General features: G+C 57.0%; 1 protein-coding gene across 2 annotated transcripts in view; it reads left to right on the plus strand.

Annotated features, from left to right (window-relative positions):
- The window catches only part of CDH4 (cadherin 4), a 542,859-nt gene that overhangs the window by 467,989 nt on the left and 55,803 nt on the right, over nucleotides 1–19,067 (plus strand). For both annotated transcript variants that reach the window (XM_044918535.1, XM_044918536.1), the window contains 2 exons: nucleotides 11,302–11,457; nucleotides 17,383–17,527. In XM_044918535.1, coding sequence (XP_044774470.1) covers nucleotides 11,302–11,457; nucleotides 17,383–17,527 — 301 coding nt within the window. The remainder of the gene's footprint in view (nucleotides 1–11,301; nucleotides 11,458–17,382; nucleotides 17,528–19,067) is intronic.

Here is a 19,067-nt window from a genome sequence, read left to right on the forward strand (position 1 = left end):
ATCCCCCACCTTCCCTTCCTCCTCGGGACCCCAGCCCACCCTGCATCCCCCACCTTCCCTTCCTCCTCGGGACCTCAGCCCACCCTGCATCCTCCACCTTCCGTTACTCCTTGGGACCCCAGCCCACCCTGCACCTCTACCCCCCTCGGTACCCCAGCTCACCTGGCACCCCTTCCCTGCTCCCCAGCGTGGCCCCTCTCTAGGTTCCAGGAGCAAAGCAAGAACTATGGAGAATCATCCCTTTACTGCACCACAGTGACAGTTGGAATCCACCAGTAATGGGAGCAAGGTGTCGCTGCCATGCAGTGCCACCCATTCTGAATCCTCCGGCCCCTCAGGCATTTGCCATCACCCCACAAAGGCTGGGGGGCTGGTGGCTTCCACATGGTCACTGAGATGCAGCACCGGACATGCAGGGCCAGCCTGGGAGCCACCAGCCTGGGCGGGAGTTTCTGGAACACACCTGGCAACCTTCTCCTCCTCCCACCTCGACATCACTGCAGGGACCTCCTTGCCCACTCTCGGGCACACAGATGGAGTGGCTGGTTTCTGCGGCCATCCCCAAGCCTGGCAAGTCCTCCTGTCCCAATCTCCAGCCGTGGCTGCTGGATGCAGGATTGGAGGGAGCCGTTGGGGAAGAGGCTTCTCCCCTGCCGAGACAGACCGCGCAGAGCACCAGCACCCAGGCTCCGGGGAGGACACCTGGCTTTGGACTCAGCTCAGGTGCTTATGAACCAGGTGGTCTTGGGCAAGTGACTTCACTTGTCTGTGCCTCAGCTTCCTCGTCTGTAATGGGGGAAGGTCTTGGCAGGGCTTGTAGAGTTTTAGCGGTGAGTAAATGAGTCTCTGCAGGTAAAGGGTCTTCGGTGACGCCAGGCACCAGTGTCCTCGTTACGGAAGAAGCATCAGCTATTGTTACTATGATTACATGTCCATGCCCCTGCTTCTGCGGCATAGACTGTGGCTGCTGATATTCCTGTCAGTCTGTCCCTGCGAATGCTGGGTGGCTCGGCTGATAGCGTGTGACCATGGAAGTGGGAGGGACCACGGAAGTGGGAGGGACCACAAAAGGGGAGAACCTGTGAGTGTGTGTATGCACTGGGAGCATCAGTTGAGCCATGATCCAGCTGTGCCTGAAACCCACACCACTCCCAGGCAAGAGTCAGTACGTTGCCTCTCTGCTTGAGCCAGTTAGAGTGGGATTTCTGACACTGGGCAATGGACAGGTTCTAATACACTATGGTAGCGAGGAAGCAGGTTGAATCCCCTTCACTGTGGCCCAGAACCTCAGCCTCATCTGGTATTTCCGTGTCCTCCTGTCCCTTGGTTGTTTCAGTCGCCCGCCTCCAGTTTGCAGAGCTGAGCACTCCCTGCGTGTCTGCTAGAATGCTGGGCTCTCCAGAGGAGACATTAAAACACCCAGGCATCCTTATCAGTGAAGTCTAATACTCAGCCCAGATTTATGACAAAGCAAAGTGTTCAGTCCCCTACTGGCAATGCATAAACTCAGCAAGGCTCAGTACTCAGCCTGCACAAAGTCAGTATTCAGCCCTCAGTTCACAAAGCACAGTACTCAGCTATCATTTATTGAAAAAGCTCAATACTCATCCCTCAGCACTGGCCGAACAGTATTTATTACTGACTAAACACAGTACTCTATACTGACTAAGCACAGTACTCAGTATTAAGAAAGCACAGTACTTAGCCCTCATTACTAAGCACAGTACTCATTACTGACTAAGCATAGTACTCACTCGGTACTGACTGAACACAGTACTTAGTACTACATAAGCACAGTAGTCCACCGTCAGTATGACAAAGCACATTACTCTCTCCTGGGTACTGACTAAGCACCATATAAGATACTGAATAATCATAGCACTCAGCCTTCAGTACTGAGGAAGCGCAGTACTTAATCCTCATCGCTGAATAAACACAGTACTTGGTACTGACTAAGCACAGTGCTCAGCCCTTGGTACTGACTACACAGAGTACTCAGCCCTCCGTACTGCATAGTGGTCAGAAGTCATACAGATCTTCAACTGCCGTCTCTCATACGCTCTTGACAACCACTCTGCAAGACTAGCATCAGAATCCTATTTCCAGACGAGGACAAGAAAACAAGAGGGCAGATGACTTGATCAAGGTGGAGAGCTGGAGAGGAGGGCAGGGCCCCGGTCCTGTGTCCCTGTGGAGCCCTTCCCAGAAGAATAGGATAAGCAGAATAAGGAGGAGACTCTCATGCCAGCAGGAATCCCTCCCGTTGGCCCGGCTTGGGTGACATGCCCTTCCCCACACCAATCACTGCGCCAGGGGAGGTCCTCCCCACTGGTCCATAGGAAGCAAGGCGGGCGGGGGTGGACCTCACAGACACACCAGGGCTGGTGGCTGCCTTGTTGCCGCATCTCAGCCAGCATCCAGCCTCATCCCCCCTCGCAGTCCCCAGATGCCTGCTCACAGCACACCCCCACCGTTCCTCTCTCCTTTGCGGGGCTGGGGGCTGGCCTCCATCCCACTGCTGGGACCTGCTCCTCAGGGCTCCCGCCCAGGGCCTGGATGCCATGGCCTCTGTGTCCCCACGTTCCCCAGGACTGGATCCTGTCTGGCGTCATCCCTTATCCCCCGCCCAGGGCCAGCACACGACAATGGCAGACGCATCCTGTTGTATCGAAACAGAGACTGTGTGGGCAGGGCCTCCCAGAGACAGGCAGGGAACACACAGGAAATACTCACGAAGCAGAGTCCTTGCCCAGACCCTCGGCTCTGCATCCGGAAGACCCGAATGATAAGCAGCAAGGTGTGGACAACAAATCTGAGGGAACACCGAGCCCCCAAGTCCTCCTGTCACGTCATCCGTTCCCTCAATCCCTGACTTGATCAGACTGAGGCAGAAAGCCCTGAGAAGAACCTGTCTCACCCGTGGACTCGGCTTTACGTCTTGGGCTCCCCGACAGACGAGGCCATTCCTAGCTTGAATCCCGGGAAGGGAGAGTCTCTCCACTCTGCTTCTGTGCAGACGATAGCCCTTGTTGGCGCTCAGGGTCGAGCGGCATCCGGGAAGCCCCGGACCTGGCCCAGACCACCCTGCTCAGAGCTGCTGGTCCTTCCAGGAGGCTGTCCAGGCACCTGCTGTTGACTGAGCATCGCTCGAGGCGAGTGCTGGGGGGGTCACTGGATGACCCTCTCTCCTGAGCGTACAGTCGAGTGGGGGACAGAAAGAAGGCTGTCAACAACAAAAGGCTGGTCACGACAAGGGCCGTGAAGACAATTAAGCAGGTATGGTATGGCTAGGATCCCAGTGGGCCAGCGCACCGTCCACTCCCGTGCTGGGCTTTTGCTAACACTCCACAGCTGGACACTGGGAGATGCCTGGGAGGGCCCCCCTTGCCCCGCTCGCCCTGGGCTGGCCCGCAGAAACCAGCCTCCTTGCCCCAAGGCTGGACTTCCTCCACTGCAGATCACACCCCAGGGCCTCACCCACCTCCCCCCGCAGGATGAGGCTGATACCTGAGCAGCCCAGTGACCTCACCCCTGCTTAGCACTTACCTACCCAGTACTGAGTGAGGGCTCTGCAGACAGCACTGGGGTCAGGCAGAGGTTTGACCTAGGACAACGGGGAACACTCCAGCTACTGAAAGCAGAAAGAACATGCCAGGAGGATCCCGGGCTGCTAAGGACTGGACTGGAAGGGAAGGCAGGCCAACCAGGTGACCCCAAGGCTCTGGGTCTTGGCAGGGAGATGGCACTGTGGTAATGGAGGGGCACCAGCCAGATTTCCCACCCCGACTCTCTTGTTTGAAGATCCACGTTTGAGCGCCTGGGTGACTCAGTCTGTTAGGCATTCAACTCTTGGTTTCAGCTCAGGTCACGATCGCAGAGTCGTGGTTTCGAGCCCTGCTTCAGGCTCCGTGCTCAGCGTGGAGCCTACTTAAGATTCTCTCCCTCCCTCTCCCTCTGCCCCTCCCCACCGGCTCGCACTTGTGCTCGCTCGCTCACTCTCTCTCAAATAAATAAATTTTTTAAAATTCTTTAAAAAAAATAAAAAGATCCACATTTGAGAAAGAGAAGCTGATTGGCCCGCTTGGCCCGTGGGCCTGCCTGTTGGCTGGGGGGGAGGGCAGAGCATGTTGACCATCTCCCCAAGACCACTCACGATGGGGAACGATGATCCGCCAAAGGAAATCAGGCCTCTGTTACCAGAAGAAGCAAGAGTGGACACTACATCATTCCCTGGCCCACAGCAGTACCTTCTATAATCCCACACCACAAATTAAGTAGCTACCTGTCTTTGTTAATTTGGTGCAACCTGAAGGGCATTTTTGAGAATCATCTAATTCACTCTTCCCCACCAGGCAAATTTTGTAAGAACATATTCATGGCTTTCATTAGTATTCATATGACTTTGAGGATTTTTTCATGATTTGTAGAACTCAAAGTAATTGTGAATGGTATTATGTAATAGTGTCAATGTTACACAAGAAATGCCTTTTCCTATCACATTCTGGGTTTTTCTGTTCATTACAAGAACCTAATTGAAAATAATTGAAGGCTGGATTTTATCACACATGGAAAATACTTGAAAAAATGCAAGAAACGCAAACATCTTTGAGCCTCGTGCCATGATGTTCGGGAGTCAAGGTAGAGGCAGGGTAAAGTAAGAACCCTCACTCGCCCGCGGCCCAAGTTTGTCCCGTTAATTTGACGAGAACAGTTTGATCATCGCCAAACCCCGCTTCTTCCCCAGCACCATGGCAAAGGTCTCTCATTAAACTTTGCAGCGAGCTGGAAGGGACACACACAGTCGTTGGTTATAATTTCATAATCGCTTTCACAAGCAGCTGAAGTGAAGCTCTCGGCCCAGACCTCCGAGTCCTGGTGACTTTTTCTAACCTGGTGCTTCCACAGTCTCTGCACCCCAAGGGACGGTGGCAGCCAGGAGCATCCCTCTGGGGGTCACAGAGACCTCCTGGGCCGTCCCCGGTCTGACTCCGCAGTGGGCCCCGCGTCCTCGGACTCCCTGGCTGTGTTTAGAGGCTCCTTAGGAAGGCAGATGACTCCACTCTTGGTTCCCAATTACTTGTGGAACCTTGTCCCACCCCTTTCCTTCTCTGGTCCTCGGCGCCCCCATATGCAGAATGGACTGGAAAAGGTGGTCGGGTGGGGCTGAACGTTCTGAGATTCCTCTTTCGTGATCTTTTAAGGAGTTCTGGGATGGGGGGGGAGAGATTCCTGCAGAGCCAACAGTGGAGGCGTTTGAGGCATGAGGACATGGAGGAGGAAGCCCTGATCTGGGCAAAGATGAACACAGTCAAGAGTGGATTGAGGACGGGCCAGCCCGTTGCCAGCCACATCCCACCATGCTGGTGGCCCTGCGTACCAGCCCCTCCCCCAGCCTCACGGGTCCTTCCAGAGGCCACAGAAGGCAGAAGACACCACACCCCTATTCTGACTCCTCCCACCGCCCCCCAGGCGCTCCGAGGTCTCCGCAAGGGCAGGATAGGTAGCAGCAGACCCCCCGCTTCTGCTCTGGGCTCCACTCTGGGGGAGGTGAGGGGTGACCAGACCTTGCTCCATTCCCTGACTCACCTCCCCCGTCTTGTTTCTCTGTTCATTTCCTTCCTCCCTCGTCCAGCAGCCAGTGAGGCCCCCAGGTGGACCTTCTCTCTCCCACCCCAGGATCCTTGCGCTGCCCACCTGCCCCTGCCTGATGCCCCCTCGGGCTCGCTCCCCACATCTTTCTGCATGCTTGCTTCCTCATCCTATGGGGCTCAGAGAAGCCTTGTTTCTCTAGGAAGCCCTTCTTGCCGCCCACTCACCATGGCCTGAGGCTTCCCTTGGGCATCTGGAAGTGACCCTGGCCATCTGCTTCTTGAGCTGCCTGCACCCTGCCCCCAGGCCGTATGTCCTGGTTTCATTCGTCCATCCATTGTTTACTGAGCACCCACTGCGTGCACGGTGCCAGGCCTGCACATGCCATCCTGGCAAACAGAGCCGCCCTGTTCGTGTTCCTTGGGCCCAGAGAAGAGTGCTGACCGTCCTTAGTGCTCACCCAGGAAGGGAGGGAGGGAGGGAGGGAGGGAGGGAGGAAGGCGAGCGTTCACGCGAGGCAGACAGGACAGCCGACACATAAAGCCTGAGGTGGCCCTGATTTTCTGTCGGTGTGAAAACCAAGAAGCCCCAGCAGTCAGAGCTGGGGCCCCGCTGCAGCCACATGGGAGCTACAGATGGGTCTAGTGAAATCCTTCTCTCACATCTGGGCTCTGGTGGGAGTCAAGTTTTAAAAGACAGTTGCCTCTCTCGGCTAGTCTCTTTGCTAGCTGCAACCACGGCCAAGCGTCAGTCCCCTGCCTGCTTTGTGCACAGTCTGGGGCCAGACGGGCTCATGACTCAGTGCTTCTGAGGGGTTGGAGAAGTGGGGACCACTGCAACTCAGAAGTCCCAACAGGTAACGAAAACGAGGGCGTGCAATCTGTTTCCCTGGGAAAGTCTCCAGGTTTAATCCCAAACGAGGAGAAAGAGCTGAACACTTCACTGAAGACTTACATCCTCACGGAAGAGCTTGATCCTAAGGACTTGGAAACAGCTTTGAAATGTGAGGGCAGGAGTCCCGGGGAAGCCACATAGCGGCCAGGCAAAGCCCTGAGGACCCAGAGCCGGCGCCTTCCAGGACGCCGAGTGCAAAAGGGAAGAGGGATCCAGCCGCACGTGTGTGTGTGTGTGTGCACGTGTGCATGCACGCTGCGTGTTTGTGTGCATGTGCATGTGTGTGCACGCACGCTGCGTGTTTGTGTGCAAGCATGCATGTGTGTTTGTGTGCATGTGCATGTGTGCATGCATGCTAGAGTGTTTTCTGTGTGTGTGCACGCTGCGTGTTTGTGTGCAAGCATGCATGTGTGTTTTCTGTGTGTGCATGTGTGTGCAAGCATGCTGCGTGTTTGTGTGTGCATGTGCGTGTGTGTGCACACATGCATGTTTTCTGTGTGTGCACACATGCATGCCTGTTTGTACGTGTGTGTGCACGGTGTGTGTGTCCAATAACTGTACAAGGCAGTGGACAAGACCACACATTCAATGTGAACCTTGCCTCTAAGTTCTTCCCCTGGAGCCTCTCAGACCCTATTCCTTCTCCAACAATCTTTATCACACTTTTTATTTGTGGATTAAGAGGGCGTCACGTTTTTAGGAGTCTCTGATTCCACTGGCCCACGAGCCATGTGAGGGCAGGGCAGTGTCCATTCGGCATGGGACCTGGCCCACAGCGAGGGAAGGTGTTGTTGAAGTGCTGCGGGCCCCCCAGGTGCAGGGGGCTGGGGCCACGTGGGGAGGCGCAGCCTGAAGCCAAGGGTCCTCTCTGGTTGGTGGGGTGTCTTGGTATCCTGGCAAGGGGCTTTCTCCGCCGGAATCTGGATGTGATTCTCTCCCTTTCGATGCTTTGGGAATAAACCTCCAAGGTGTTTGCAATTCAAAACCACACATGGTGACTTTTCTCCAGTTTCAAGTTCATTTGAGATTAGGCAAATATCTCCTCCTTGGGGAAGATTCTGCCAGAATCCTTCACTTCATCCAGCCTTTCTTAAGGACGAGAGCTGGCCTTCCAAGCAGAAGTCCCCGGGTGAACACAATCGCCCAGCACCATAAGTTACTTTAATGTAGACGTCACTTTAAACTAACCTCTTACCATCTGTTCTGTCCTTTAATAACAAATGCAAAAGAGCATAATTCTCCGTGGCATCATAAAATTGAGGTGGGTGATGGAAATGCCTGTCTGTGTTCTTTATTCATGGCCCTTTCGTATGCTGCTGTGATGTTTTTCTCATTTTCTAGACACAAATCAAGGGGAAACTGCTCTCCCCTGATCTGGTGAATTCATTTGTACAGTATTTCTTCTTAATGTGGTAAACTGTGGGGGAGCTCAGAGCATCCCAAGCCAGTGCAGAGCCCCAGACGCACACGCAGAGCAGTACCCAGGGAATTAAGCAAAGGCAACTTGGTGGTCAAAATGTAATGAGATTCCTTTGCAAAAAATAAAACCTCTTTAAATATGTGGTGGGTTCTTTTCAGTGTTTTTATAATTAAATTTCCCCGCGAAGGATGGGCAGTCTGGCCCAAAGAACGCAGAAGTGGGCTGGGCGGGTGGGCCGAGTGACAGCCCCCGCCTCCGGAGGGCCGCCCGGCTCCAACCCAAGGACCTCCTCAATCCAGCGCAGCTCAGCCGCTAGTTTGGGACCTGCTGTGTACTCGAGTGCAGAACTCACCGACCTTTCTAGAACTTTCCTGGCGCCCAGAAGGCAGACTGGGGCTTCGCAGGCAGCTAGCCTTGAGTGTTTTCCATTAATCACGCGGTTCCCTGTCTCCACAACAGGGCCTGATCTGCTGTAACCGGTCCCCCACACCCAGAGCAAGAGCTCAGGCGCAGGTGGCAGGAGGGGGGTTTCCTCTCTGGGGCCCAGACTAGTCACCACCACCCCGTGTCCCCGGCGACCACACCTTGGCACCAACCCCCTCCCGTGGGGGAGAAGAGGTGGCTCTGGGCCACAAAGAGCTGCCTTCCTGTGAGCCGACCCCTGGGGCTGGAGCCCAGCGGCCGGGAAGAACACCTGTCCTCCTCCTGCAGGGGGTCTCCCCGGACGCGGCTGCAGCGCTGGGCTGCTCAGACTCGGCTGTTCTGTGTGACGGACGCTACTCGCTGGACAGCAGAGGGACGGGCGGCGAAGACAGGGTGGACTCCTGTCCTGGGCCGCCCAGCGCTGTTAGAGAGCGAGCAGGCAGAGGGCGAGCGTGGCAGGCGCAGGACCCAGCGTGTCATCACCTGCAGGAGGCAAGGGGGGCTTCAGCGCGTCCACGGCCCAAGGGGACAGCACAGAGTGACATGTGTCCCCAGCCCCGGCCCTGGCCATTCTTTCAGTGGCCTTGCCTGAAACCCCGCTGGGTGTGTGCTGCTTGGGGCAGAGCCAGGGAAGCCAGGAGGTGGGAGACGGGAACAAAGATGGTCCTCACAGATCGTTGGCGGGCAGGGCGGGGGAGGGTACTGGAGAGGAAGGAGTGGGGTGGGGAGGGATATGTGGGGGAGAAGAGTGGGGTTGGGGAAGGGGTATATGGAAGGAGTAGGGGAGGGGTATGGGAATGAGGGAGGGGTATTTGGAGGGAGAGGGGTTAATGGTGGCAGAGGGGTATTCAGGTGGGGGAGAAGTATGTAGGTGGGGGAGGGTATGTGGAGGGGGAGGGGGATGGGAGTGGGGATTGTGGAGGGAGAGGTAGAGGGGTATGGGAATGAGGGAGGGGTACTGGAGGGGAGGGGCTAGGGTCAGGTAGGGTTATGTGGAGAGGTATGGGGGAGGGGAAGGGTATGTGGAAGGGGCAGGGGGGTACATTTCCAAGCCATCACCCACGATGTCTACTCAACCTCTGTCACCGTGCATGGGTGCAAAAGACTTTCTTGTGATGAGAACTCTGGGGACATGCAAAGATGCAGCAGAGTCCCATGAGCTGTGGTCACCGTGCTCTCTGTCTCGTTTTGTGACTCACTTACTCCAGACAGGGAAGTGTGCCCCGGTGTCACCTTCACTCACCTTGCCCCCCACTGCACCCCAGCTCCGGTGAGCACCGTCTGTCCTCCGTGTCCATGAGCTCAGGGGTTTCTTCATTCAGTTTTAACTGCAGTCTTGTAATAAAACGCCCGGTCCAACTCTGCTCTGTGGAGCCAGAGGCTTTCACTGTGGTCCATTACGTTATAAAATGTTGTACAGCCCCGCCACTTGATTTCCAAAAAAAAAAAAAAAAAGCTGTATTTTGTAAAGGTGTGCGGTTGACCCCTGAACGATGCAGGGTTGTCAGGGCACCGTCCCCGGCACAGCCAGAAATCTGCATGTTAACTTCTGACTCCCCAAACACCTAACTGCTAACAGCCCACTGTCAGCCAGAAGCCTTATGCACAAGATAAACAGGTGATGAGCACATATTTTGATGTTATGTGTATTACAGACTCTGTGCTTACAACAAAGTCAGCTAGAGGAAAGACAGTGCTGTTAAGCAAATCATAAGGAGGAGAAAATATTGTTACGATCCTATACCGCATTTATCGATAAACATCCATGTACAAACGGACCGTCACAGGTCAAACCCATGTCCAAGAGTCAACCGTATTCAAAATTGAATTCCAGTCTGTTAGTTTGACCTTTTCCATCATACCTTTTCAGTCTCTGTGGTTTATTTTCCCACAGCTCGGAGAAGTCAGTTACCTTGCAGTTGGTGACCCCGTTCCCATCAGGTGCCCCTTATCATTACAAGAGCTTTTGCTGCCTCTAAATGGAAGACATGCTTCCTACTTTTAAATTTTTCTATTGAAGTATAGTTCACATACAGTATTACATTAATCTCAGGTGTACAACACACACCTGAATGTCGGGCGACTCGACAGTTATTTACATTATGAAATGCTTGCCAAAAGGAGTGCAATCACCATCTGTCACCATACTGTACGTCTTACTTTTAATTCTACTGTTGTCCTTTTTGTCTCCCAAAGACTAACGTTCTTACCCCATCATCTGGTCCCCTGTCCCCTGGAGAACACAGAACTGTGCGCTTATCTCGGCTCTTCCTCAATCAGACCTCACTAACTTCCTCGGGAGTTGGGAGCCAGAGAAACGATATTAAGTTGTTTTTCAACAACATCCAGCTTCTCTGTGAAAATACTTCTGTGTGTACATAGTGCTGTAGCCTTCTTGACGACAGGCTTCAGTGTCAAATCTGTGTCTCTGGGCTGGTCGTGGGGCTTTCCTGCCCCTCAGGGACCGGATCCTGTCCCCTGGTGCTTCCGTCAAAGGAGCAAGAAGATGGGACACGGGTGAAAACTTAGGGGGTGTAAATGGGCCAGCTCCCAACCTCTCTTCCCTCTGGACTCTGGGGCGGCTGCTCTGTTGTCCTTCCTCCATCTTTCCCCCGTTTGATGGCGGACGTTAGGCGTGTTTGCGTCAGGGCTGCAGCCATTTTCCACCATTGTTTCCAGTCTTCCCAGTGGTGCTGGAGTCTCTACCATGTGTCCCACGCTCCCTGCGGAGACTTTAACTTGGAATATCGTGTCTTATCTTTCCCCGTTACCTGCTGGGCCACTGGACGTGTAGTTGGTGGCACTCCGTAACTCCCTGACTGCTGACTGCCCTTCCGGTTCCCAAAGTGGTCCCAAAGTACCTCAAGATGGCCAAGTGCAGGGAAATCCGGGGCGGGGTGAGTGTACATTTAGGGAGCATGGCCCCTGCTCCCCACGGCAGGCTGACATGCCTCTCCTCTTGCTCCTTCTTCCAGATCCGGTCTGACAAAGACAACGACATCCCCATCCGGTACAGCATCACGGGCGTGGGCGCCGACCAACCCCCCATGGAGGTCTTCAGCATCGACTCCATGTCTGGACGGATGTATGTCACTCGGCCCATGGATCGGGAGGAGCGAGCCTCCTACCACGTGAGTACCTCGGGCCTTGGGTTCCTACCTTTAGAAGGGGAATGTGGCTCATACTTTCAGACTCTTACCTCTTGTGTATCCCACTTCATCTCACATCCATACATCCATCTATCCATCCATCCATCCATCAATTCCTCCATCCATTCTTTCCTTCATCCATCCATTCTTCCATCCATCTATGCATCCATCTACTCATCTATCCATCCATTCTTCCATCCATCCCTCCATCCATCTGTCCGTCTGTCCATCCATCCATCCCTCCATTCATCCATTCCATCTATGAATCTACCCACCCACCCACCCACCCACCCACCCATCCATCAATCCACCCATCCAGGGGATATTTCTCAAGGATCTAGTATGTGTCAGGCCCTGTGGTTGGCAGTAGGCCTGAAGTGATAACATGAGTAAACGTGGCCTCACTCTGGGGGAGCTTACACTGGGATTAAGAGGCATCAAAACCTCTTGGCCTGAAGCCCTTAAGGAAAGCTGTGTCCCCAGATTCTTCAGCAGCCAGACCACAGGCCTTGAGAAGAGTGGGTGTAGTTACTGAAACACCTCTGCGTCCTGCCCTAGAGACGCCATTGGAAATGGGCATGTGGCTGGCATCCTGACTGCCTCTCAGACAGTGGGGGCCAGGGTCAGAGAGAAGGAAATATAAGGGAAATAGACTGTTTTGTTAGCTGGTTCAAAAAAGAGCTTCCCTTGGATGCCTGAGTATCTAAAGGAAAATCATCGTATCTTTTCTGAGCCAGACTGATGATTTTATTTACGGGGCTAGGGAATGTGGAGGAAAGCACGCAGACATTGAAACCCCGGCAGCGGGCAGCCGCTGACACTCAGGCACACTTTGCCTCTGGCTTCCAGGCAGACAATTTCAGGGGTGCCTTCCCCCCTGGAAGGGGCTCTCGGGGACCTCCTCTGAGGCACTGGTGAAATAAGGCGTGGTCGTTCCCACACCAAACACTTACCAGGGGCCAGACCCTGGGGACGCACTACCCCTGCTCCCTGCCCTTCTCTCTCCCTCCCTCCCCTGTGGTCTGTCTACCCTCCCAGAGGCACATGCCCCTCCTAGAATGTCTTGTTCCAGGCATTTGTGCCCCGGAGTCTAAAGGGATGCTCAGCCAGTGGTTGGGGACGAGCAAATGTTTCCAGCGAGTGAGAACAGAAGGAAGGGGGGCAGCTGCTGGCTCGCTGCATTGCCCACCTGGCCAGGGGTCCCTCTCCCTGCAGTCTTTGACCCTGATTGGCCGAAGACCTTGAGAGCCTCCTCTGACATTGGAGGCTTTGTCTCCAAATGGCCCCACAGAGAGGCCACTTGCTGATGCTCATGTTCACCTCTTCAAGATTAGACAGAGTCCTCTTTAATTATCACGGTCGCCCCTCCTCCTGGGCCCAAGGAGCCCCCACGCCTCTCTCCAGGAGGCCAGACAGTGGGGCTGGCCCCAGGCGGCTCTGGTGTCCGCTGGAATGTCACACGGTTGCTTCAGCGGTTTGGGGAGGGAGGAGCTCTCGGCGGGGCACCTCTCCTGCCTTCCTCGGGGCTCCAGCGACCCCTGCTGTCCCCAGCACCGGTGTCTTCTCTGGCTGTTTCTTATGGCCCTTCCAGACCAAACGAAAGCCTTTGTCGTAAACCCTGGGCCGGGCTGCCCTGCAGAGCCTGCGGCTCGGCGTGCCACGGCCCTGGTGAGCCTGGTGGGAAGGGGCTGCCCCGGGCCAGGCCCGCTCAGCTCCTGATGTCGGGACGGCTACAGAGTACAGGGCCCCGTGCAGAATGAAGTGGGGGCCCCTCATCTGGACCAGGGATTTCAAGTCAGTGACAGCAGAGCATTTAACCACACACGGGCCCTCCTATGCGTCGGGCCTGCAGGCTGTGCGGTCTCAGGCCGTGAAACTGGCCCCCTTCGAGGACGGGCAGTGCAGGTGGGCTGTCAGCCAAGCCTGCTTCGGAGGACGCAGCCCCAGCGCCTGCTGACTGCAGATCCACCCCTGAGAGAACCCACACCCAGTGGGAAGGCGCTCCCTTTCATTTTATTTTAATTACTTGGGAAACCTTGAGCTCAAAAGGAGACCTGCTTTTGGTGTTTCTGGGTAACTGTTTCTCCTCGGCATTTCACACCAAAGTCAGCACTGGAATTCCCGGTTCCCCCGCAAGAGTCCAGCCCTGCCCTCCTGCCGCCCGCCCGAGCTGCTGCTGCCATGGCCCGCCGAGACGGCTCAGCCCAGAGGACGAGGACACAAGGGGGCGTCTGAACGCCGATGGCCGCTCCAGGGAGTGCGTCGCCTGCCCGCCCCCGTTGCTCCAAGGGCAGGATGGTCGATCCACCAAGTGCCAAGGCAGTGACTAGCGTCCTGAAGAACAACCTAGGCCCCCATGCACCTCTCACGCACACCTCCATTTCCGCTTGTTCTTTTCGCCCATTGTGACCCCAAAGCCTCGCTCAGCACCAGACTCTGCCCAGGAGACACGTGGCGTCCGAAGCTAGATGGCTCTGCGACAGGCCCCCTCAGAAAAGCCGGGGGTCACGGGCTGGCAGTCCCTGGGGATCAGGGTGGCATGCTGGGCCTGGTGGGGAGGCCTCTGGTCCTCTGCAAGGACGCCTGCAGGCCACAGCCCCTCCTCACCCAAGCCGGCCAGAGAGGAAGCAGAGAACTTGGCCAGGGGGGCGGGGTGGGGAGGAGGGGAACCGTCCACCTGTCCCTGCACACTCGGCTCCGTGTCTGGGCCTCCATGGACCTGCTCACCTCCAGACACTTGGCACACGTTCCCTTCTGTCTCCCGCCACGTCCTGAGGTTCCATCTTGGGAGATGAGAAATCCAACCATGCCACCATGTATTAAGTGTTTCCTGCTTGCTCTCGTGAACCAGGAAATGTGCTCCAGGGGGGTACCCACCTCAACCTCCTCGGGCCCCATCTCAGAAGTGAGGAATGTCTCCCGGGGCCACCCCTGGCTGCCGCCTCCAGCAGGCCCACCCTAGACCCCACAAGGTGACAAGTCGGTGGGAGATGACGGGACCCAGATCGGGGGAGAGGTCAAGTCCATATGCCGAATTCCAGATTGAAACCTCATGTTCCATCTTGCGACTCTCTGTCCCAGCGTGGTGAAGCCCTCGGGAACTCTCCCGTCCTCCCTGGGGTTGGGAAGCCGCTCTGGGCAGTCCTCACACTCCTTGTGAGACTAAGGCATGAGCCCCTCTCAGGACTGTCACCTCGCAGGACACACACCAGAGCCTTCGGGGGCAGCTTGCAAGTGTGTCAGCTCCCTCTGCCACGTAACAAGCAGGCACAAACTCAGCGGCTTAAAATGACACCCATTTCCGGGCTCGTGTTCTGTAGGTCAGAAGTCTGGTGGGCTCTGCCTTAGGGTCTCACAAAGTGGAAATCAAGGTGATGCATACCTGGAGGCGTCTGCTTCCTGCTCATCCAGGTTGTGACGGATCCAGATCCCCCTTTCCCCGCTGACTGTCAGCCAGGGCCCCTCTCACCCCCTTAAGACACCCGCATTCCTCGGCACGTGGCCCCCTCCACTTTCTCCAGCAGCTATGCCCTGAATCTGCCCTCAGCGTCAGCTTCTGACTCCCGTGCAGCCACCAGCCAAGGCAGCACCGTGATTTTAGCGCCACGAGGCCGCCTCGTCCCACCCAGACATTTCCCCCCGTGTCTAAAATGTAGCCCAATCACGGGGCGACCCCCCATTGCATCCACATCTGGGGATCCACACCCCACATCCTCCGGCACCTTTGACCACGTCTCCCACCTGAGAGCAAGCTGAAGAACTGTGGACACGGGTCGCTCGGAGACCACCAACACGTCAGTGTTCAAATGCATGAAATGAAGAATTGTCATGTTGGCTTTTGCAGGATGATTCTCTAGAAGGTTCTCCGGAGGGTTCCATACATAAGACCTGAATGCTGCCACTACTCTCATCTTGGGCAAATTTCCTAATCCTCCTGCGCCTCCCTTGCCCCATCCGTGAAATAAAGATCGGGACGGTAGTGGTGTCAAGGGTGCTCGTGGAAGCTGAGGCGGGTCACCCACGCGGTCACCGACGCGGGCTCCGGCAGGAAGCCTCCAGCACCCACGCACAGGTGTGTCCAGGGCCCACATGGAGAGCTGCGTGGTCCAGGCTCCAGGAGGAAGCCAGCGGCCCGCAGTTAGGACACGAAGCAGAGCGAGCCGCTGAGAGGAGGCGGGCATGCACGCACGAGTTCCTCCCTGCTCCTGTCCCCGCGGGGACGCGACACCAAGCCCCTGCGTTCGTGTTTCCCCGTCTCGCTTCCGCGACGAGAAGGGACAGACGTCCTGCTCATGGCATCGCAGGGGCGGCAACCTCCCTTTGCATGCGAGGCTCGGGTTGGCAGGTCACGGAGGCGACCAGAGCTCCCTCGGTGCCACCGTGTCTCTGCACCAGGGCAGGACGGCCCCCGCCAAGCCCACAGCGCGTGCCTAGCCCGAGAGGTGGACGGCGGCCTCCCCGCCAGGCCACGCTGCCAATGCCAACAGCGTCACCTTTAACTGTAGCCCCCAAGTACCTTTTCTCAGCGGCTTCTTGACCCGCTGGAAGAGCTGAGCTGCAGGATGGGGGGCAGGGTGGGCCCAAAACTGCGAGGGGTGCTTCCCGGCCCTTCCACGCGGTGCTCGGAGCCGAGGTGCCGGGGGTGAGGTCACCTCTGGCCCCCCGGGAATCGGGCCTAATGTGTGTCCTTGCAACATCGCAGGCCGGCTTCCCCTGGGAGGCTTCTCCTCAAACACCCCACTTCAAGGGTAAAATTCCACTCGGGGCCTTGGGGACCGAACCAGGCGCCGGGGCTGGTGTAGACACTGTTGGCCGGAGCCTCCCTGGGACAGGAGCACCGCCTCCTCCTTCCCAGAGGCTGGTAGGGCAGCCGTGACGCGGGGCACCAAGGAGGAGAGGGCCGTGTGGACCCCCGCCCGGAGACACTTCCCCCCACAGGCCTCAAGCACGCGCTCCTCTCGCACCCTGGGCGTGGCGCTGTCCTGTGGCAAAGACCTCGAGGTCCGATGTGAACAGCTTGCAAGGTGATGGGGTGTCAGCTGAGAGACGTGTGACAGTCACAGCTCTGGTGTGGACAGACCTCGGGGAGACCCTGCCCCTTTCCACCTGTTCTCCCCCAAATCCCAGGTCCTGCATGACCCTCCCCAGCCCCCCTGCTGCCCCCAGGCCTCCGCTGCTCCATGTCCCCCTTTGGGACCTCACACCTATTCCTCTCCCTGTCCCATTCACCAGGCCACAGCGCAAACGTCACCTCCTCTGAGACGCCTGCCTGGCCTCCTCCCAACCCCAGCCAGTCGCTCCATGTGCCTTCTCTTCCTTCTTGGTGTCCGTCTCCCTTCTCGACGAGAAGCCCCAGGGCTGGGCCTTGTCTGGACCACTGAGCAATAATCTAGGGTCCAGCCGGTGCCTGGTACATGGAGGCCCTTGACAGATCCTGGTTGAGTGGATGAACTGATGAATGAATGAAAAATCCAAAAATTGGGGTGCCTGGGTGGCTCAGTTGATGAAGCATCCGACTCATGGTTTCAGCTCAGGTCATGACCTCAGGGTCCTGGGATCAAGCCCCGCGTCAGGCTGTGCGCTCAGTAGAGAGTTTGCTTGTCCCTCTTTCTCCCCCCCCCCCCACTCTCTCTTTCTCTCTCTCTCTCTCTCTCTCAAATGGATAAATAAAATCTTTACCCAAAAAAATCCAAAAATTAAGGGTCCTCTCACAGCTCTTCCCCGTGTCTCCAGAGGAGAGCACCGAGGCTCAGAGGAGCTTCGTGGCATGTCCCAGGCCCACCCCCCTGCCAAGACTGTCCCTTGGGGGACCCAGGCCCTTACGTCAGCGCCAGCCCAGAGCTGTGGGCCGGCAGGAACCTGCCCTGGGCTGTCCCCAAGGCTGACAGTGTCTATGCTGCTTTCCAGCTCAGAGCACACGCAGTGGACATGAACGGCAACAAGGTGGAGAACCCCATCGACCTGTATATCTACGTCATCGACATGAACGACAACCGTCCCGAGTTCATCAACCAGGTCTACAACGGCTCCGTGGATGAGGGTTCCAAGCCAGGTGAGCCCCCGGCCCCTGAGGAGCGCCGAGTGAGTGGGAGTCAGCAGGCGAGGAGGCCCCATGCTCAGGGAGCCGTGACCACCCCACGGGCCTCCTCCCCATGGAGGCGCTCACTTAGCAGGTGCATGTCGCACGCACTGCAGGCCGCACAGGACCCCGGGAGCAGGGCCCCTGCTTCACGGGCTCCTCGGTCCAGAGGGGGGTGCAGACAAAAGCCAAGCTAAAGCAAGTACTTAAAGCCACAGCACAGATAATAAGGCTCGGAAGGAACCCAGGGGCGCTGAGAGTCGTGGAGGCGCCCGTAGGTCAGGGAGGACCCCTCTGTGGAGGTGACATAGAGGTTGAGAGCTGAGGCATGACAAGGAGCCTCTTGGAGAGAAGGTCTGGGGGGTGGGGGTGTGTTGGAAGGGAGCCTGGGGAAGGAAAAGGCACGGGCAGAGGTCCTGGGGCAGGAGACGAGGTCAGAGAGAAGACCCGACATCCGAGGTCTCCCGCAACACACTTTCCATTTTATTCCAAACCCCCGTAGGAAGCCCACGAGAAGGCCAGACTCCCGCGGCCCCAAGCGGTGAGCCCGCATGCCTGCAGGCCTCAGTTCCGCTCTGAGCTGACCCAAGGGCCAGTCTTACCCCAGACTTCAGTTTGGCATAGATGACCTTGACCACGTGATCGTGTGCCACGGCCCTTGCTAAGCATGTCTCTGCAGGGGAAGGGCCCCTTCCCTCTCCTCTTTAGCAAAGACAAACCTGAAGGTCCCAGGAGGTGTGTGTGGGCGCCAGAACCCCCAGCCGATGCTAGACCTGGCCTGGGAACCGGCAGCAGCACCTGGGAATGCAGTAGAAATCTAGAACCTCTCAGCCCACCCCCCTCCCCGACTCAGTCTCTGTAGGTGAGCAGCGCAGCCCTGCACTGCCTGCTGTCTCCTGCAGGGACGGGCGGCATCCCTGGGCCAGCTGCCCGGCCGGGGCTGGGCAGGTGGAGCTGAGCTGAGCACCCCCAGGGCCGCCAGGAGTAGCCACTGAAATGCAGGATGCCCAGGGGCACGGGAGGATCAGAACAACTATTTTCATGCATACTTATGCACCAGGCAACATTTAGGAGCCGCCTACAGTGACGAAGTACTGCTTTTGTCCTGAACTTCAAGTGTCCCCGGGCGTCTGTAGCTTAGCGGGCAACCCCACCCCGGCGGCCCTGGCGAGTATCCCGTCCCGGGAGGGCGTCCGGGCTCCTGGGAAGGCCTGTGGCTCTGGGCACACGGACCCTCGAGCACCGGGAGCCTGAAGCTCAGCCGGCTTCCCGCTTCCTGTGCTCGGAGGGGTCAGCCGCATCCCATGCAGCCCACGGTGGGGTGGCGAGGCCAAGCATTTATCATCGCTTCCCCGCCCAGAGCAGGTTGTCATAGTTCCGTCTCCAGGGGCTGCTTTTTCAGCAAGGTGAATTGTGTTTTTGATTGATTGTCTCGGAATCGCGAGACGCAGGCCAGCCGGGTGTCAGTGAAGGCATGTGACATTATGTCTGCCCGCACCTTGGGCAGCTTCTC

This window comes from Neomonachus schauinslandi, chromosome 10 (genome assembly GCF_002201575.2).
Source record: "Neomonachus schauinslandi chromosome 10, ASM220157v2, whole genome shotgun sequence".
Classification (NCBI taxonomy): Eukaryota; Metazoa; Chordata; class Mammalia; order Carnivora; family Phocidae; genus Neomonachus; species Neomonachus schauinslandi.